The sequence below is a fragment of the Hyperolius riggenbachi genome, chromosome 8 (assembly GCF_040937935.1).
Source record: "Hyperolius riggenbachi isolate aHypRig1 chromosome 8, aHypRig1.pri, whole genome shotgun sequence".
NCBI lineage: Eukaryota > Metazoa > Chordata > Amphibia > Anura > Hyperoliidae > Hyperolius > Hyperolius riggenbachi.
This window is the reverse complement of record NC_090653.1, coordinates 92448968-92468399: the sequence shown is the minus strand read 5'-3', so window position 1 is coordinate 92468399 and position 19432 is coordinate 92448968. Positions and strand designations below refer to the sequence as shown.

Sequence of the window (19432 nt, the reverse complement as noted above, 5' to 3'; positions counted from 1 at the left end):
GGCATGCGGCGCTTTTTCTGCGTTGTGACGCCATGCTGGACGCGGAAACATCCGCCTCACCTTGAGAGACAGCGGCTTTTCCGCGTTTCATCACAGGAGCATAGTGAGTCCGTGGGCAGATTTCATTATTTTTTGTCGCAAGTTAGAAGAAATGGAAACTTTTCTTTTTTTTTTTTTGTCACAAAGTGTCATTTTCTGCTAACTTGTGACAAAAAATAAAATCTTCTATGAACTCACCATGCCTTTCAGTGAATACTTTGGGATGTCTTCTTTCCAAAATGGGGTCATTTGGGGGTTATTTATACTATCCTGGAATTTTAGCATCTCATGAAACATGACAGGTGGTCAGAAAAGAGATGCTTCAAAATGGGAAAATTCACTTTTGGCACCATAGTTTGTAAACGCTATAACTTTTACCCAAACCAATAAATATACACTGAATGGATTTTTTTTTTATCAAAGACATGTAGCACAATAAATTTGGACAAAAATGTATACAGAAATTTTACTTTATTTGAAAAATGTCAGCACAGAAAGTAAAAAAAAATAATTTTTTTGACAAAATTCATGTCTTTTTTGATGAATATAATAAAAATGAAAACTCGCAGCAGCAATAAAATAGCACCAAAAGAAAGCTGTATTAGTGACAAGAAAAGGAGGTAAAATTCATTTAGGTGGTAGGTTGTATGACCGAGCAATAAACCGTGAAAGCTGCAGTGGTCTGAATGGAGAAAAAGGCTCTGGTCCTTAAGGGGCGAAAAGAGTGTGGTCCTCAAGCGGTTAAAAAAAACCTGAACTGAAAATTAAAAGTCAAAATAAACATACACAATGCATACTTACCTCCCGTGTAGTCTACTCCTCAATCTCTTTCTCCATTTGCTCGTCCTGTTTGTCCCCTGTGATCAACGGAATTCTCTGTCCTCCATTTTAAAAATGGCCATTAACCCATAACAGCTTTCTGGTCAGCACACTGTTAAACTGTAACATCGCCCACTTGAGCCATAGGGAAACATAGACATTACTTGTCCTCTCAGCTATAACTGACAGCAACTGATAAATAACTGACAGCAACTGATATATTTCAGTTCTGACAAAATGTTGTCAGAACTGGAAGGGATGGCCTCAATTCACTAACCTTAACTCCTGTCTTTAATAACTCTTCTGAGCTGTTTTACAGTTATCACAATTATATCACCATGGTGATAACTGTAAAACAGCTCAGAAGAGTTATTAAAGACAGGAATTAAGGTTAGTGAATTGAGGCCAATCAGAAAAAAATGGTGCGCTACTGAAAGGAACCTATGGTAAGGTAACTATGTAATGTTCATTTGAAGTTACCTCATGTGTTTATTTTAAATAATTTTACTCAGTACAGGTTCCCTTTAACCCTGAGACCCCCTGACCCTGCAACATTATGACAGAGCCTGATATGACAGACTCTGTCTTTTACACCGGAGGTACACTTTAACAATAAAATCGTCACGATCGACTACCCAATCATTGCGACCAATCGGAAACAATTATTTGTGCCCAGAAACAGAGGGGGAAAACATGACCAGCAATCAGACAAGATCAATGGGATTGATTTGATCTTATGGTCAGTCGTTCAGGAGATCCTATCATTCATGTGCACTACAGTTTGTAAAAGTGGTACATGTGACAATGTTCCATAAATGCAGAATAATGCGGTACACATTTAGCACTACAAATTCTAACAATTCTGAATGTAATTTACCAAACTGGTTTATACTTCCTAAACCACACTTTCTCCTCACTTCCTCCTGTCTCGGGGCTTGAATGAATTCTCTGTTAAAATCTATCATTAGCAACACAGATGTGCTCTGAAACTACAACTCCCAGAGGCCTCTCCTTTGTATTGCTTGCTCGCAGGCACTGGCAGCCACTGTGATGATGCAATCAGTGCGTGCCGCATGTAGGACAGCATGGCTGCAGCAGGGGAGAGAAAACCTGTTCTGGAGATGGTATGATCGGCACAGAGGGGGCTGAGATTTTGTTCACTGTACAGATATGATGTAAAATTCGATAAGGCAGTTTCTCTTGTACTGCGATGAGGGTAAACTCCCCTGGGATGAACAAGAACTTTGCACAGAGCTACATTTGCAAAGGCTTGATGATTAATTCATCATCTTAAAGATCATTATTGGTTATTAGTTTCTAAAACGGATTAACTCTATCCTGTTGAGACTTCTGTGGTCATTTTGAGGATGGGGAGCAGTTTTCCTGCTGCATTTCAGCTTCCATATATGATATAATATTTTGAACAAACTTGAAAATTGGTTACTGTAATGTTGTCTACTAATGATGCAATCTCAATTGTACGTTTTACCACTGCTATGTAACATTAGGGCCTACCTAAAGTATGATTCAAAGTATGTTCTCTCAGTGTACCCTCCTACTACATACATTTGGTAAGATTGTACAACCAACATTGGGCTCTATTCACAATCATTTTCCGCATGCGTAAATGCACTTGCGTTAAAGTCCCAACTGAAATAAGACCATCTTGACATTCACAAAATTTTACGCATGATCATTTACTGCGTAAAATTGTGTGCATTATTTACCCGCATGTGTGAAAAGTGCGGTAAAAGCCGGTAATTCCAGCAAAAAAAAATTGAAATTTACAAACAAAAAGGGGTGCATTATTTCTGACTTAACTACTGATTTTTTTTTTTTTTTTTTATATCGCCTACTAGTACTTGGTGATCTATTTCGCTTCACATTGACTTAAATGTAGTCTGGAGCCTTGAGCGCTGTGTTTGCTGGGCTTTAATATTTTTTTTTTTTTGACAAGTTTTTTTTCTTTTTTATGCCACTTTTTTACGCATGGTTACTATGTTTCCCCATTTTTTTTTTTTACGCATTTTTCCTGCATGCGAAAAACATGCGGAAATTTTAGTAAATGTGGAAATTATCACTGGCGGTAATATAGCGGTCAAAAATCTCTTACTGCATGTGTGATTGTGAATAGAGCCCTTTTGTATGATTAGTGGGCCCCTTTAGCCACAGCACAGGTTTGGGGTTGGTGATAGTGGAAGAGGCAACTGTGATTACGGGAAAAGAAATGTACTGCTCTGCACAACGCTTGCACATGTGGCAGCTAAGCTATTTTTGCTGCTAAGTGATGTATGGGGTTTATGGTGACAGAGAATGAGGCCCGGTTCACACTTGCATTAGAGTGGCAAATGGATCTGTAAAAAACGGGTCTGATCACCGGTCGGATCTGTGTTCGCTCCGTTTTCCCATATCCCATATAAAAAAAAAAATTTCTGCAGTGAATGAGATACTAGGTGGTGAAATATCCGGTTTAGTACCGCAGTGCTGAAAATCTCATGCATCCGAGCAACGTTCACCTCCCATTCATTCGCCTATAACTTTATTGCTACTTATCACAATGAATTGATCCATATCTTGTTTTTTCCGCCACTAATTAGGCTTTCCTTGGGTAGTACATTTTGCTAAGAATTATTTTTTTCTAAATCCATTTTAACAGGAAGAAAGAAATGAAAAAAATTCATTATTTCTCAGTTTTTGGCCATTATAGTTTGAAATTAATATACGCTACCGTAATTAACTCATGTATTTTATTTGCCCATCTGTCCCGGTTATTACACCGTTTAAACGATGTCCATATCACAATTAAAGAGAATCTGTACTCTAATATTCTTGCAATAAAAAGCATACCATTCTATTCTTTATGTTCTCCTGTGCCCCTCTGTGCTGTTTCTGCCACTCTCTGCTGCAATCCTGGCTTGTAATTAACAGTTTTAGGCAGTGTTTACAAACAAACTAACCAGCTTCTAATAGGCTCAGCTAAGCATAGTGTATGAGTCATTCAGAGTATGCAGGGGGCCTGCAGAGGGTGTGTATCGCTTCTACCAATCACAAGCAGCCCTGCACATTCCATACAATCAAGCTTTAGCCCGACAAACAGGACAGAGGAAAGATACATTGATTTATTACAGAGACAGTGCAGTTAGGAAAGACTGCAGTAAGCCAGAGCAGATTAGAACAGGCATAGGAACTTATAGGATAGAAGAACTAAGGCTGAAAAAATTGTTACAGAGTCTCTTTAATGGTGCCGATATTTCATTTAGAAATCAAGGTGAATTTTTTTCAATTTGCGTCCATCATTATTTATAAGCTTATAATTTTAAATAATAACATACTCTCTTGACATGCATATTTAAAAAGTTCAGACCCTTGGGTAACTATTTTTTTTTTTTTTTTAATAAAAAATGTATGTGGGTAATTTTTGGTGTGGGAGGGTAACTGCTCATTTTAAATTTAAGATAATATAATTGTTTAATTAAAAATGTATGTGGGTGCAGTTTACTATTTGGCCACAAGATGGCCACAGTCAAAGTCCTGGATGCGAACGATCTCGCATCCAGGAACTAAAAAGAAGAGAAGTTTCCCGGGGGCAGAAATTACGCGCTCTCTGAATAGAAAGCGTCGGTTCTTCTGCGGGGAAGTTAGATCGGTGAATGGGAATTATACTCCCATTCACTGATCGGGGGGCTAGTGGCGGGAGCGCACCCGATCGCGCGCACCATGCGGCGGGAGCAGCAGTGCCTATTTGGACGAGGAAGCCCGTCCAGATAGGCCGAACTGGATATAGTCATAACTACTTATTCTTATTAAAGTGGACCTGAACTCAAATCTCCTCTTTGCTCTGAAAGATACACAACAGCATAATAAACTTTAAACAAAAAACATTTCTTTGTTGCAGCTGGTACAAATCCTAAAATAAATCTGCGCAATTTCTACTTTCTGATTCATCTTGTTAACAGCCTGTGCTTTCAAATGGGCATATCTGCTTTTCTGCCATAGGCAGTCATTTGACACAGGAAGGATCAAATTACAACTTGTGATTAGACACAGATGAAGGGGAATTACACTGGCTAAACTCTTTATGGTAAATACATACAGGGTGCATTTCTGTTATGTTTTCTTTGTGTCCTGTGCTAGAGTTCAGGCCCACTTTAAGTGACCCTTACATGGCATTCATGTAAAAAAAAGCCCCAGGAAATTTGGGTTTGGGGTGAAGCCAAAAAATGTCTCACCCTGCTGTGGCAAATTTCTCGTCTGCATTAATTACTATTACCCCTCCAAGACGCCGTACAGTGGGAGCAAGACACAATTTGGCTTGCCGCTGATGCTGGTGGCTGAATTGCGCTTTTTTTATCGTACTTCGGGTTCAGTCTTTTGCTGACGCCAAAATGAGTCACTGAGTGCTGCTGTAGCCGTGATTCACGTTACGGCCTATGGCTGCGCCCAAATGTTCTCGGGCGCGCGGTCCACTTTTGCCTGTCTTGCTTACATATGTATTGTCCATATGAAAAACATAACATCCATTTGTCAGAGGTGATTACATTGGTTTGCAGTGTCAGTGTTGGTGAATTAATTGTTTTATGGTGTCTTCTAGTGTGCATTGCGAGCGGTGTTAGAGGCGTGCTCATTTGTTTGGACATTTCTCCGATCTATATGACTATTACAGCTTGACAATAAGAAACAAAATTCTTACAAATCGTATGCACCTTGGAGCTTGGCCAATCAAAGTTGTGTGGGAGAGCATTTGATTAGCCCAGTTTTGAGCTGCAATCAGGCTAGTTTCACGTTTCTGGGGCGTTGCTTTGCGTACCATGTAAACAGGATTGCAATAGAGGGGGAAAGTGTGACCAAAGACAAGAGTGTATGCTCTGAACTGCACCTCCTGAGCGGTCTGGACGAGCTCAGCTCGTCCATCACCGCCGGAGGCTGCCGCTCAGGCCCTGCTGGGCCGATTTTTATCAAATAAAGTGCAGCACACGCAGCCGGCACTTTGCCAGCCACGTGTGCTGCCTGATCGCCGCCGCTCTGCGGCGATTCGCCGCGAGCAGCGGCGAAAGAGGGCCCCCCTAGCCGCCTGAGCCCTGCGCAGCCGGAACAAAAAGTTCCGGCCAGCGCTAAGGGCTGGATCGGAGGCGGCTGACGTCAGGACGTCGGCTGACGTCGATGACGTCACTCCGCTCGTCGCTATGGCGACGATATAAGCAAAACAAGGAAGGCCGCTCATTGCGGCCTTCCTTGTTTATTCTGGGCGCCGGAGGCGATCGGAAGATCGCCTCCGGAGCGCCCTCTAGTGGGCTTTCATGCAGCCAACTTTCAGTTGGCTGCATGAAATAGTTTTTTTTTTATTTAAAAAAAACCCTCCCGCAGCCACCCTGGCGATTTAATCAGAACGCCAGGGTGGTTAAACAGACTTACGTGCGTAAAGTCTTAAAGCAAACCTGAATTAAAGAGTAAAAGTCAAAATGGCGATGACCCCGTGGAGTGGTTGTAAATGGCGCAGGTCCAATTACTTTCGAGTCTGCACTTCAACTGCATCTTAGTTGTTTTATTTAAAATTCATTGTGCTAATGTACAAAAACAAAATTAGAAAAAAAAATATTTCTGTTCAAATATTTATGGACCTAACTTTACACCTGCTAGCAGTGGCTGGATGGTGTAATGGTTAAAGGAGAGCTGTAGTGAGAGGGATATGTAGGCTGCCATATTGATTTCCTTTGAAGCAATACCAGTTGCCTGGCTATCCTGCTGATCATCTGCCTTATAATACTTTTAGCCCTAGACCCTGAACAAGCATGCAGCAGATCAGGTGTTTCTGACATTATTGTCAGATCTGACAAGATTAGCTGCATGCTTGTTTCTGGTGTGATTCTGCAGGCAGATACCTCAGCAGGGCTGCCAGGTAACTGGAATTGCTTAAAGGAAATCAATATGGCAGCCTCCATATACCTCTCACTACAGTTCGAATCCTTAAAAAGATCTGGACTTCCCATCACTATCCTGGAGCGGCTGCTTTGAGAGCCACATAACGTGGCTCAACCTGATGTCCAACTTCAACACCACCACGCGTTGCGTTAGGGGCACGTTATGCGACCTTAACGTCCCCTAAAACGCAACGTCTTGGTGGGAAAGAGGCCTAACACTGCTACTGCCTATAGAGGGTGCCCTAGTGGCTGCAGCTCTGGCGCTTTGAGTCCGCCAGGAGAAAAGCGCGATATAAATGTTATTTGTCTTGTCTTGTCTAGACTAAGCTTAGCCGAGGCAGCTGCTCAGGGCAGTCTCGGCCAAGAACGCGGCATGTGTACAGGTGTTCCCTGGGGTTGCTTAAAAATCCAGCACACTGGCTGAGCAAATTGTTCCTCTCTGTACCCCACCTACTGAAAGCCACTCAATTGCATGCCATGCTGCCATCCCTCCTTTCCATATCTAAAGCAACAATAAACATTGCTCTGGTATACCAAAACAACACATCTGTAAAGTGCTCGTTCCCCACATTGCAACCCACAGGATTGAGCTTGATCCTGACAGGTGAATACAGGGAGTGCAGAATTTTTAGGCAAATGAGTATTTTGACCACATCATCCTCTTTATGCATGTTGTCTTACTCCAAGCTGTATAGGCTCGAAAGCCTACTACCAATTAAGCATATTAGGTGATGTGCATCTCTGTAATGAGAAGGGGTGTGGTCTAATGACATCAACACCCTATATCAGGTGTGCATAATTATTAGGCAACTTCCTTTCCTTTGGCAAAATGGGTCAAAAGAAGGACTTGGCAGGCTCAGAAAAGTCAAAAATAGTGAGATATCTTGCAGAGGGATGCAGCACTCTTAAAATTGCAAGCTTCTGAAGCATGATCATCGAACAATCAAGCGGTTCATTTAAAATAGTCAACAGGGTCGCAAGAAGTGTGTGGAAAAACCAAGGCGCAAAATAACTGATAACAGTCAAGCGTGCAGCTGCCCAGATGCCACTTGCCACCAGTTTGGCCATATTTCAGAGCTGCAACATCACTGGAGTGCCCAAAAGCACAAGGTGTGCAATACTCAGAGACATGGCCAAGGTAAGAAAGGCTGAAAGACGACCACCACTGAACAAGACAAACAAGCTGAAACGTCAAGAAATATCTCAAGAGCTCCAGTCCGACTCAGACGCCAGCAAGGTGGAGGTGGAGTACTGGTTTGGGCTGGTATCATCAAAGATGAGCTTGTGGGGCCTTTTCGGGTTGAGGATGGAGTCAAGCTCAATTCCCAGTCCTACTGCCAGTTTCTGGAAGACACCTTCTTCAAGCAGTGGTACAGGAAGAAGTCTGCATCCTTCAAGAAAAACATGATGGACAATGCTCCATCACACACGTCCAAGTACTCCACAGCGTGGCTGGCAAGAAAGGGTATAAAAGAAGAAAAACTAATGACATGGCCTCCTTGTTCACCTGATCTGAATCCCATTGAGAACCTGTGGTCCATCATAAAATGTGAGATTTACAAGGAGGGAAAACAGTACACCTCTCTGAACAGTGTCTGGGACACCCGTGGTTGCTGCTGAACGCAATGTTGATGGTGAACAGATCAAAACACTGACAGAATCCATGGATGGCAGGCTTTTGAGTATCCTTGCAAAGAAAGGTGGCTATATTGGTCACTGATTTGTTTTTGTTTTGTTTTTGAATGTCAGAAATGTATATTTGTGAATGTTGAGATGTTATATTGGTTTCACTGGTAAAAATAAAGAATTGAAATGGGTATATATTTGTTTTTTTGTTAAGTTGCCTAATAATTATGCACAGTAATAGTCACCTGCACATACAGACATCCCCCTAAAATAGCTAAAACTAAAAACCTACTTTTTAAAAATATTCAACTTTGATATTAATGAGTTTTTAGGTTCATTGAGAATGCGTGCGTGCGTGCGTGCGTGCGTGCACCATAAAAATGGGTCTCTGTTTTGTAGTTGACCTGGTATTGTACAGCTCAAGAGGGATTTGTATATTCAGCAGTGATGCATCGTGGGAGACATCATATGCTCACTCCAACCTGAATTATCGCAAAAACCTTCTGTTTTAAGCAGGGCTGTGGAGTCGGTCCAAAAATCCACCGACTCCTCAGTTTAGGATTCCTCCGACTCCTCTAATTTGCATATTACAATTTTGTTGATTAACAGTATGTAACGTGAAATTCGTCTCTTAACTGCCAACGCTGAGGAATTTTACAAGACAACTGAATTGAGAAGGATATTGTAGACTACTATATTTATTCCCTTTAGTCATAGACTAAAACTAGTCCTTGGTAAGAGTACTTGTAAAAGGTACAGACCGGAACAAAGAACATCTATCAGGCCCTAGGCAATGTAATTGTAAGTACATGTAAGAGTGATGTGCAGGTACTCTGCAGGGGAATGACGAGATTCTTCCTCTATTGCACATTCTTCATGCACAATCTGAACAAGGTTTATGGGTGATAGACAACACCTCTCTGTTCAATGTGCACAGCATTCTCAGTGGATTCCCTGCAGCTCTGTGGGGAGTGCATATGTAGAGTATAGTACTACTGTGTAACAAAGTAAACCTGAGACAGATGAAATTAAAGTTTTATACATATCTGGGGCTTCCTCCAGCCCCCTTCAGGCTAATCAGTCCCTCGCTGTCCTCCTCTGCCACCTGGATCTTCTGCTATGAGTCCAGGTACTTGAGCCAGTCTGGTGTAGTGCGCATGCACACACTCCGCCGCCGGGAGCGTACTATACCTGCGCAGCACTATTGCGCAGGTGCAGAATGCTCCTGCCTGTGGAAACGGCATGCGGCCGGACTGCGCTGACTGGCTGAATTACCAGGACTCATAGCAGAAGATCCAGGTGGCGGAGGAGGACAGCGAGGGACTGATTAGCCTGGAGGGGGCTGGAGGAAGCCCCAGGGATGTATAACACTTTTGTTTTCATCCGTCTCAGGTACCCTTTAATTTGTAGTCACCAAACCAAATTTTAACAACATATCAAATTATTTGATTTCATGAACAGCATCAACGCAGAATTATTTTCCTCTCATTGACCATCTCTATTAGTGACACGGCTACACATCAGGCTTTATTCTTACAGCATAGATGTTATTTAGTATATATAAGAGATTCCTGTGTACACATCATATATACAGTCACAATCAGATATGTATGTCTGACCTTAAAAATACAGGGACTGCTTTATTGAAGCAGCACAAGTAACTAATTTTGATTGGTTTATTTCATTTTTGTGGACTAAGCACAGCTATTACTGTGTATATACTGTATATATACATTATTTTTAATGACTATTATCTGAGAAATAGAACATTTTATCATATTTTCTATTTTAATTACAGTTACAAATTCATTAGGAGTCGGTGCATTTTTTTCCCGACTCCGACTCCAGGCACCCAAAATTACTCCGACTCCACAGCCCTGGTTTTAAGAAGGCAAACTTTTGTTTTAGTTTCCCACCTCGGAGTTATACAGCCATACTGGTTTTCTGTCTGCTCTTTCCTTTAAGGTCCAGGCCAATGGGACAGATGAGTCATGTGTGACATTTGTTCTGCATGAGGAGGATCACACGCTAGGAAATGCTTTACGCTACATGGTCATGAAGAAGTGAGTCCCAGCCTCCAATCTGATATGGTGTTGTGTGTATTTTACATTTGTGTAGTGAGGTGTGTTTTGTCAGTATGTGCTCTCTGTGTTATCAGCCTCTGACTTGTGTCTCTGTGTTATTGTCTATAGCCCAGAAGTGGACTTCTGTGGATACACCATCACCCATCCTTCCGAGACCAAGATCAACTTCCGCATCCAGACACGGAGTACGTAAGATAGAAGCAAAGTGCAATGGTGCCGGCTTAACATAGGGGATTGACTTTAGTAGATCATTACATATTATCCCTGCTTGATTTAAAGCCAAGTGTTGTGATATTTAGACAGCATTGAAACTTGGTTGGATGAGGATCTCTCATACCTTTAAAAATAATGTAAACACAAGGATACTCTAGTGCCTAGGTTCTCAACATGTGGTACGCATACCCCAGGGGGTTCTTCTGATGGTTCCACAGGGTACTCGGGCTTTATATACTTAACCAAGAATAACAAATTTAGAGTTGTAGAAAATGATAAATCCTATTTAAACAACACCAAATTAGTGTATTAGCTATTTAAAAGCAATAGTAAAGGCTTGGAAATAGTTTAGAACCAATTATCATGTGCTAGCTTTAAATATATATTTGTCAAGGGGTACTTGTGATAATGTTTACTATGCTAAGGGGTACTTGGTGAGTACAGGGTTTTAAAAGGGGTACATACCAATAAAATGTTGAGAAACACTGCTCTAGTGGACCTGAACTCTTGCACAGGTAGGAAGGAAAACCTAGAGAAATGCACCCTGTATGTATTTAGAGAGTTTAGCCTGTCTAATTCCCTATCATCTGTGACTAATCACAAGTTTTAATTTGATCCCAGCTGTATGAGCTGCCTGGCACGGCAGAGAACTAATTGGTAAACACAGGATGTTAACCATATGTTTGCTTCCATGAAAGCAGGAAGTAGACAAACTGCAGATTTATTGCAGGATTTGTATCGGATGTAACAAGGAAATGTTTTTCTGTAACGATTATTATGCTGTTGCGTATCTTTTAGAGCAGAGAGCAAGTTCTGAGTTCAGGTCCGCTTTAAATGGAGACTAGGAAAGGAAAAGAGAAGTGGCCATATTCTTATTGCACATGTGCGTAGTTATCCCACCTGCCTTTGTCTCAGTGTCATCTGTGAAATGAAATAAGCACAGCCCCCGCCCCCTGAAAATCTTACAATTTAAAACGCATACAAGTGAGAGGTAAATTTCTCCCTGAGTAAAATGAGCCATAAATTACATTCCTCCTATGTTGCTGTCACTTACAGTAGGTAGTAGAACTCTGACATTGGTGGAATTTGATTGGTCCATTTTCAAGCTGCTTGACAATGCATGTCATTCGATCCCTCTCAGCAGCTGCCAGTCACGGCTATGTCATTCGATCCCTCTCAGCAGCTGCCAGTCACGGCTATGTCATTCGATCCCTCTCAGCAGCTGCCAGTCACGGCTATGTCATTCGATCCCTCTCAGCAGCTGCCAGTCACGGCTATGTCATTCGATCCCTCTCAGCAGCTGCCAGTCACGGCTATGTCATTCGATCCCTCTCAGCAGCTACCAGTCACGGCTATGTCATTCGATCCCTCTCAGCAGCTGCCAGTCACGGCTATGTCATTCGATCCCTCTCAGCAGCTGCCAGTCACGGCTATGTCATTCGATCCCTCTCAGCAGCTGCCAGTCACGGCTATGTCATTCGATCCCTCTCAGCAGCTGCCAGTCACGGCTATGTCATTCGATCCCTCTCAGCAGCTGCCAGTCACGGCTATGTCATTCGATCCCTCTCAGCAGCTACCAGTCACGGCTATGTCATTCGATCCCTCTCAGCAGCTGCCAGTCACGGCTATGTCATTCGATCCCTCTCAGCAGCTGCCAGTCACGGCTATGTCATTCGATCCCTCTCAGCAGCTGCCAGTCACGGCTATGTCATTCGATCCCTCTCAGCAGCTGCCAGTCACGGCTATGTCATTCGATCCCTCTCAGCAGCTGCCAGTCACGGCTCTGTCATTCGATCCCTCTCAGCAGCTGCCAGTCACGGCTATGTCATTCGATCCCTCTCAGCAGCTGCCAGTCACGGCTATGTCATTCGATCCCTCTCAGCAGCTGCCAGTCACGGCTATGTCATTCGATCCCTCTCAGCAGCTGCCAGTCACGGCTATGTCATTCGATCCCTCTCAGCAGCTACCAGTCACGGCTATGTCATTCGATCCCTCTCAGCAGCTACCAGTCACGGCTATGTCATTCGATCCCTCTCAGCAGCTACCAGTCACGGCTATGTCATTCGATCCCTCTCAGCAGCTACCAGTCACGGCTATGTCATTCGATCCCTCTCAGCAGCTACCAGTCACGGCTATGTCATTCGATCCCTCTCAGCAGCTACCAGTCACGGCTATGTCATTCGATCCGTCTCAGCAGCTGCCAGTCACGGCTATGTCATTCGATCCCTCTCAGCAGCTACCAGTCACGGCTATGTCATTCGATCCCTCTCAGCAGCTGCCAGTCACGGCTATGTCATTCGATCCCTCTCAGCAGCTGCCAGTCACGGCTATGTCATTTGATCCCTCTCAGCAGCTACCAGTCACGGCTATGTCATTCGATCCCTCTCAGCAGCTGCCAGTCACGGCTATGTCATTCGATCCCTCTCAGCAGCTGCCAGTCACGGCTATGTCATTCGATCCCTCTCGGCAGCTACCAGTCACGGCTATGTCATTCGATCCCTCTCGGCAGCTACCAGTCACGGCTATGTCATTCGATCCCTCTCGGCAGCTACCAGTCACGGCTATGTCATTCGATCCCTCTCAGCAGCTACCAGTCACGGCTATGTCAATCGATCCCTCTCAGCAGCTACCAGTCATGGCTATGTCATTCGATCCCTCTCAGCAGCTACCAGTCACGGCTATGTCATTCGATCCGTCTCAGCAGCTGCCAGTCACGGCTATGTCATTCGATCCCTCTCAGCAGCTACCAGTCACAGCTAGGAATCATGGGACATGTACTGCTCTTTCCAAATGGCAGTTGGTGCAAGGACACTTCAACCCTTCCAAGTAGCCCTGCTTGCTAGTATAGTGCAGAGCAGCTAGCACAGGATATTCACATGTTTTAAGTGATCTGCATATTTTACTTTTTGGGAGTATTAAAGTGAATCTAAGAACAACAATTTGCCTTCTTAAAATAGAAGGCATTTGTGATTATTTAGGTTGGAGTGGTCCTTTGTAGCCCCTTACGCACTACTAGGATTTCTGCTTTACCATGAGCTTACTGGGCAATCTGTAGCTCTGGTAGAAGGAGCAGTAATGTGTTTGGGGGATTTTATAGGAGTCCAGCATTCCTCTTCCAGAGATGATTTGCATATTCAGCAGTGATGCACTATGGGACACCATATTGCAAATAACTTCTGTTTTAAAGCAATCGGGACAGCCATACTATTCCAGGAAAAGAAAAACACATAAGTAGAAAAAAAACTTGTTCTACATGCATAACACATGTATTGAACTGCCCACGTTTTGATTTCAGTGAATTTTATATAGTAAATAAATAGTAAACAGTTTTTAGGTATTTTCCATCTTTATTGCCTCTGACTGAAGCCAATCCTGATGTCATTTCCTCTCTTGCACTTTTTTATCCTTAGAAAATGCACTGTCATATCTAGCTTGCTTTGTAAACACATGTGAGCTCAAGATAGATTGAATTTCAGCAGCTTCACACTGAACTGCGCTAAGCCAATCAGTGAGGAGCAGGAATGTGGGAGGGGAAATAACAAGCTTCCCTCTAATTGGCTATGTACCAAATAGAGCCAGGCTGACGTAGATAAGAACCATTTATGATTATATTGGAATGCTTGCAAAGCAGGGTCAGGTTGTAGACTGCATAATAAACACAGAGCAGTGGGTAAATGGAATTTTATTTTATGGCTGACAATCCCACTTTATGAAGGCAAACCTCTGTTTTGCATAGCATTTTAAGGAGGCTTTTTGATCTCTTTCAGCCCCTTACACACTCCTGAGAGTTCTGGTTCACTATGAGCTTGCTGGACAATCTGTAACTGCTGGGGTAACAATAGTAAAAGCCGTTCTTGTGGGATCTGTGTTATTTCTTTAACATTTTTTCTTTTTCAGATGGACTTCCAGCAGTTGAGCCATTCAGGAAAGGGTTGACTGAGCTTATGGACGTCTGCCAGCACGTCCTGAACACATTTGAGGTAGAGTAATCTGAGAGGCCTTATTAGGAGGAGAGACAGCTGTAAAAATGACATCCTGCTTTTACTTTGTTACAGGATCAGCTGATTGAAAACCCCACGCAGAGCATTCCCATCCTCAGCTAGCTCTGTCTGTACTGACAGGAAACCTGAGCTGAGGGGAATATGGCGGCTGCCACCTTTATTCAGCCTACACTATGGCTTTACCTTCATTGCCCCAGTTTGGTTTGCCTATAAAATGCTTGATTCTTTTTTTTGTTTCAATAAAGTTTATTGAACTTTAAACAAGTAGTATTGCACAGAACAGATGTGATTTGAAAGACAGTTATTGAACAATAAAACATGCCAAAACAGGAATTGCAGTATCAAACATATGACAAAGTAATGCTGGGAATACACGGTTAGTTTCTGGCGCTCGATTCTCCTCTCGATCGTTTTTTCCGCTCGATTCAGCTCTCGATTCTCTTATCTTCCGCTCGTTTTTCTTATCTTTTTCCATTCACTTCTATCAGAAAACGAGCGGCCAAAGAATCGAAAGTGAGGTTTAAAGAATGTTATCTGCATACAGAGGCTGGATCTGCCTATACAGCCCACCCTCTGTTGCTATCCCAAACCCCACTAAGGTCCCCCTGCACTCTGCAATCCCTCATAAATCACAGCCGTGCTGTGAGGCTGTGTTTACATCTGTAGTGTCAGTCTCAGCTGCTCCCCCGCACCCTGCATAGCTCCGGTCCCTGCCCCCGTCCCTTCCCTCCAATCAGCAGGGAGGGAAGGGATGCAGGCGGGGACTGGAGTTCTGCAGGAGGCGTGGAGAGCAGCAGACTGACACTATAGAGATAAACACAGCCAGCTCTGACAAGCTGTTTGTCAGCAGCGTGGCTGTGATTTATGGAGGGATTGCAGAGTGCAGGGGGACCTTAGGGGGGTTTGGGATAGCAACAGAGGCTGGGCTGTATAGGCAGATCCAGCCTCTGTATGCAGATAATATTCTTCAAACCCACCTCGGGTTCTCTTTAAAGAGACACTGAAGCGAAAAAAAAAATATGATATAATGAATTGGTTGTGTACTATGAATAATTACTAGAAGTTTAGCAGCAAAGAAAATATTCTCATATTTTTATTTTCAGGTATATAGTGTTTTTTTCTAACATTGCATCATTCTATAATATGTGCAGATTACACAACACTCAGCATTCAAAATGATTCTTTCAGAGCAGTCTGTGAACTAATGAACTCTCCTCTGGCAAAGTAAAAGTAAATAGTTGAATAACACTTGAGATAATAAAAGTCAGATAACAGCCCTCTCCATGACTTTGAAAGTAGCAGAGCTTAATTGCTTTTTTGCATAGAGATAACAACTGGAGTTTCTTAACTCTTCCTGTACTGGAAACCGTTAGACTGATGTATCTGATCTTAATGTTTTATTTCTTAGCTGTACTACACATACAAATCATCATATCATCATTTTTTTTCCTCTTCAGTGTCTCTTTAAAGGGTAACAGAGGTGAGAGAAAACAAGCTCCAATATTAACAAAAAAACTCTTTGAAGAGAAACTGTAGTGAAAATTAACAACAAATAAAACTTTTTATTTTTTGCAATAGTAATTTATAGATTATTTAGTAAGTTTCGGCCCATTGTCAAATCTTACCTCTCCCTGATTTGCATTCTGAAATGTAACACTGATGGTGACATCTTTAGTTCTGCCAGATGATCTGTACAGAATGCTTGTTACTGAGAGTTCTATGCACAGAGGGAGATATTGCTTGCTTGGCAGTTGGAAAAAAAGCTGTAATTTCCCACGATCCAATGATGTTGACAGACAACAAACTGTCAGGACCTTGGTCATGACCTCACACTGTGGAAGGGGTTACACCACAATATCAGCCATACAGACCCAGCTACAGTCCCTCTTTAATCCTTTGTAAAATTACTCTTTAATAAATTGCTCAAAAGCAGTAATGTGCTTACGTTCAATAACACTCAGTGAGGGAGCGTATTTTAATCTGTGTATAAATTGTTGGCAATTAAGAGCAGAGCCAAGCAAATTTCTTGGATTCTCCAGTCCAATCACTTTTTAAGCCACCTACTCAGGACTACCTCCAACAGACTTTTCCTGCAGTGTAGACTTCCAGAACTGAAGACTACAGTCTAGTCTAGACTCTAGTCAGAGAGCTGTCTGTGCCCCACCCCTTTTACCCCATGCAGCAGTTACCCCACCCTTACATTTAGTGTAGGTTTACAAAGTGCTGTGCTGACATTTTTATTAGGTTTAAAGCCAATGGGTACCGCTGTAAAAATAAAAAAGTCAGATACTCACCTAAGGAGAGGGAAGGCTCGGTCCTAATGAGCCTTTCCTCTCCCGGTGCCCTCGGTGCTGCGCTGGCTCCCCCGTTCGCGTCCGCCTCCACAGGGACTTCGGAGGTCTTCGGGAGCACTCTGGCTTCCGAAGACGGGCCGCTCCATACTACGCATGCGCGATTGCGTCATAGAGGGCGCTCGCGCATGCGTAGTATGGTGCGGCCCGTCTTCGGGAGCCCGAGTGCTCCCGAAGGCTTCCAAAACATCCCTTTGGCAGCGGAAGTGGCAGTATTTGACCAAACTGGTCGAATACTGCTACGGGGGATCCTGCGCTAGGGCACCGGGAGAGGAAAGCCTTCCCTCTTCTTAGGTGAGTATCTGACTTTTTTTTTTTTAAAGCGGTACACATTCACTTTAAATGTAGATATATTTTGGAACAAGCTTTGGAGGATGTGGATCTTCATGTTCTGACAGTGTTTTTTTTTTTTTTCTTGATAGACAAGTATGAAAGAGCACAATGACCAGATGGAAGCTACAGCAGAATGACAGCGACCCTTATCAGAATTCATGTACTGTATATAAAAAAATTACTGGAAGTGTTATTAAATTATATATTTTTATAAATTGCTGTTTTGTTTTTTCTTTGTTTTTTTTTTAATGCTAACGAAAAGAAACTCTTTCAGATGATGAGAATATAAATCTGTACAGTATATTTTGAACATATTTGTTGTGAATCTGAAAACGGACCTAATTATAAAGGTTACATCGTAAAAAATAAACTTTAGCCTGTATGTAAAAGGATGGACGGCTTTTTGTTAAGAAATGTGATACACAAGTTTTGTCCTTCTTGCTGTTGCACTGGCTGAATTATGTCACATGACGGTGGAAAACATATTGGCCTCAATTCACTAAGCATTACCGCATTCAGTAAGGCCCCATTCACACTAGAGCGTTTTGCCACGATTTCGGCAAAACGCTCAAACGCTAGCGCTTTTTGGAAGTACTAGCGTAAGGACACCCTATTTGCCCATTCTTACTTGGGCAATTTGCACTGATCGCTGCAAATCTGCCAAAAACGCAAACGCGTCGCCTGCACCATTTTCAGCCGATTTCTCAGCGATCGCGTTTCAATGCTATAGAAGCGCTAAACGCGATTGCGGCAAAATCACCGCAGTTATCCTAACTCCAGAGCAGCGCTCCAACCATAACTCCTCTATGTGTAGACTGTAACCACCACCAGGAACACCCTAAAGGATCCACACTCACCAGACTTGGTGGGCCAGTAATTATAGTGGCCTTGAAACGCCTTTGGGGTACTTGCCAGGCTCCCCACACCTTGTGGCTATTGCCAACCGACCAAAACCTCTTGCTTTCTTCCTGGGTCACGCATTTACCTCAATATAAAGAAATACTCTCATTGCGCAGATATCTCTTAAAAACAGACGGTTTATTTAAAAGGTTCCACTCACATGTGCCAAGCAGTTGGTAAGCCTGTGGAGTATTGGAACGGGCTACACCCCGTGCGGCCTCCCGGGCTGACCGCCGTTCAGATGTTGTACTGGGTTTCTGCTCGTCCCTCCACGCCACCGCATCCACCGCTTCCACGTGTATCACTTCCGCATGTGGCTCCTCCCGATCGATTTAGTCATCAAATGACTCAGGGGATGGAGCCACCATGCGGAGATCGGGTTTGTATAAACCTGGCCTCCGCCCCCTTCGCTAGCGTCATCCGCCTACTAGTCCTGCCGTGCACGCCGGAGGCCAGGTGTATACAAACCCGATCTCCGCATGGTGGCTCCATCCCCTGAATAAGTCATTTGATGACGAAATCGATCGGGAGGAGCCACATGCGGAAGTGATACACGTGGATGCGGTGGCGTGGAGGGACGAGCAGAAACCCAGTACAACATCTGAACGGCGGTCAGCCCGGGAGGCCGCACGGGGTGGAGCCCGTTCCAATACTCCACAGGCTTACCAACTGCTTGGCACATGTGAGTGGAACCTTTTAAATAAACCGTCTGTTTTTAAGAGATATCTGCGCAATGAGAGTATTTGTTTATATTGAGGTAAATGCGTGACCCAGGAAGAAAGCAAGAGGTTTTGGTCGGTTGGCAATAGCCACAAGGTGTGGGGAGCCTGGCAAGTACCCCAAAGGCGTTTCAAGGCCACTATAATTACTGGCCCACCAAGTCTGGTGAGTGTGGATCCTTTAGGGTGTTCCTGGTGGTGGTTACAGTCTACACATAGAGGAGTTATGGTTGGAGCGCTGCTCTGGAGTTAGGATAACATCTGAAAGAGAAGGCTTGACTCAAGCCTTTTGTGACAGAAGCGCACCCATAAGACTGTGGACTGTGGGAATTTTTTTTCCCTCACAGAGTTGATAGGAACAAAGTGTATTTGGATAGGACAGTATATGTGATATAGATCAAATTGATTGTATTGAACTTTTATCATATT

General features: G+C 43.3%; 1 protein-coding gene across 2 annotated transcripts; it reads left to right on the top strand.

Annotated features, from left to right (window-relative positions):
- Nucleotides 1-1912: 1912 nt before the first annotated feature.
- LOC137528265 (DNA-directed RNA polymerases I and III subunit RPAC2-like) lies at nucleotides 1913-17599 on the top strand. Of its 2 annotated transcripts, none has more exons than XM_068249549.1 (5): nucleotides 1913-1982; nucleotides 10368-10465; nucleotides 10595-10671; nucleotides 14597-14679; nucleotides 17474-17599. In XM_068249549.1, the coding sequence occupies exons 1-5, from the start codon at nucleotides 1944-1946 to the stop codon at nucleotides 17519-17521; spliced, it is 345 nt and encodes a 114-aa protein (XP_068105650.1). In that variant the 5' UTR covers nucleotides 1913-1943; the 3' UTR covers nucleotides 17522-17599. The 2 variants fall into 2 exon arrangements, with proteins under 2 accessions (XP_068105650.1, XP_068105651.1); XM_068249550.1 differs by lacking the exon at nucleotides 17474-17599 and adding an exon at nucleotides 14755-14964.
- The last annotated feature ends 1833 nt before the right edge of the window (nucleotides 17600-19432 follow it).

Bases quoted from the DNA above. Each gene is read 5' to 3' on its own strand.
- LOC137528265 (XM_068249549.1), top strand. From the start codon at position 1,944: ATGGCTGCAGCAGGGGAGAGAAAACCTGTTCTGGAGATG. The intron at 10,466-10,594 runs GTGAGTCCCAGC...TATTGTCTATAG, and splicing joins CGCTACATGGTCATGAAGAA to CCCAGAAGTGGACTTCTGTG. The intron at 10,672-14,596 runs GTACGTAAGATA...TTTCTTTTTCAG, and splicing joins CTTCCGCATCCAGACACGGA to ATGGACTTCCAGCAGTTGAG.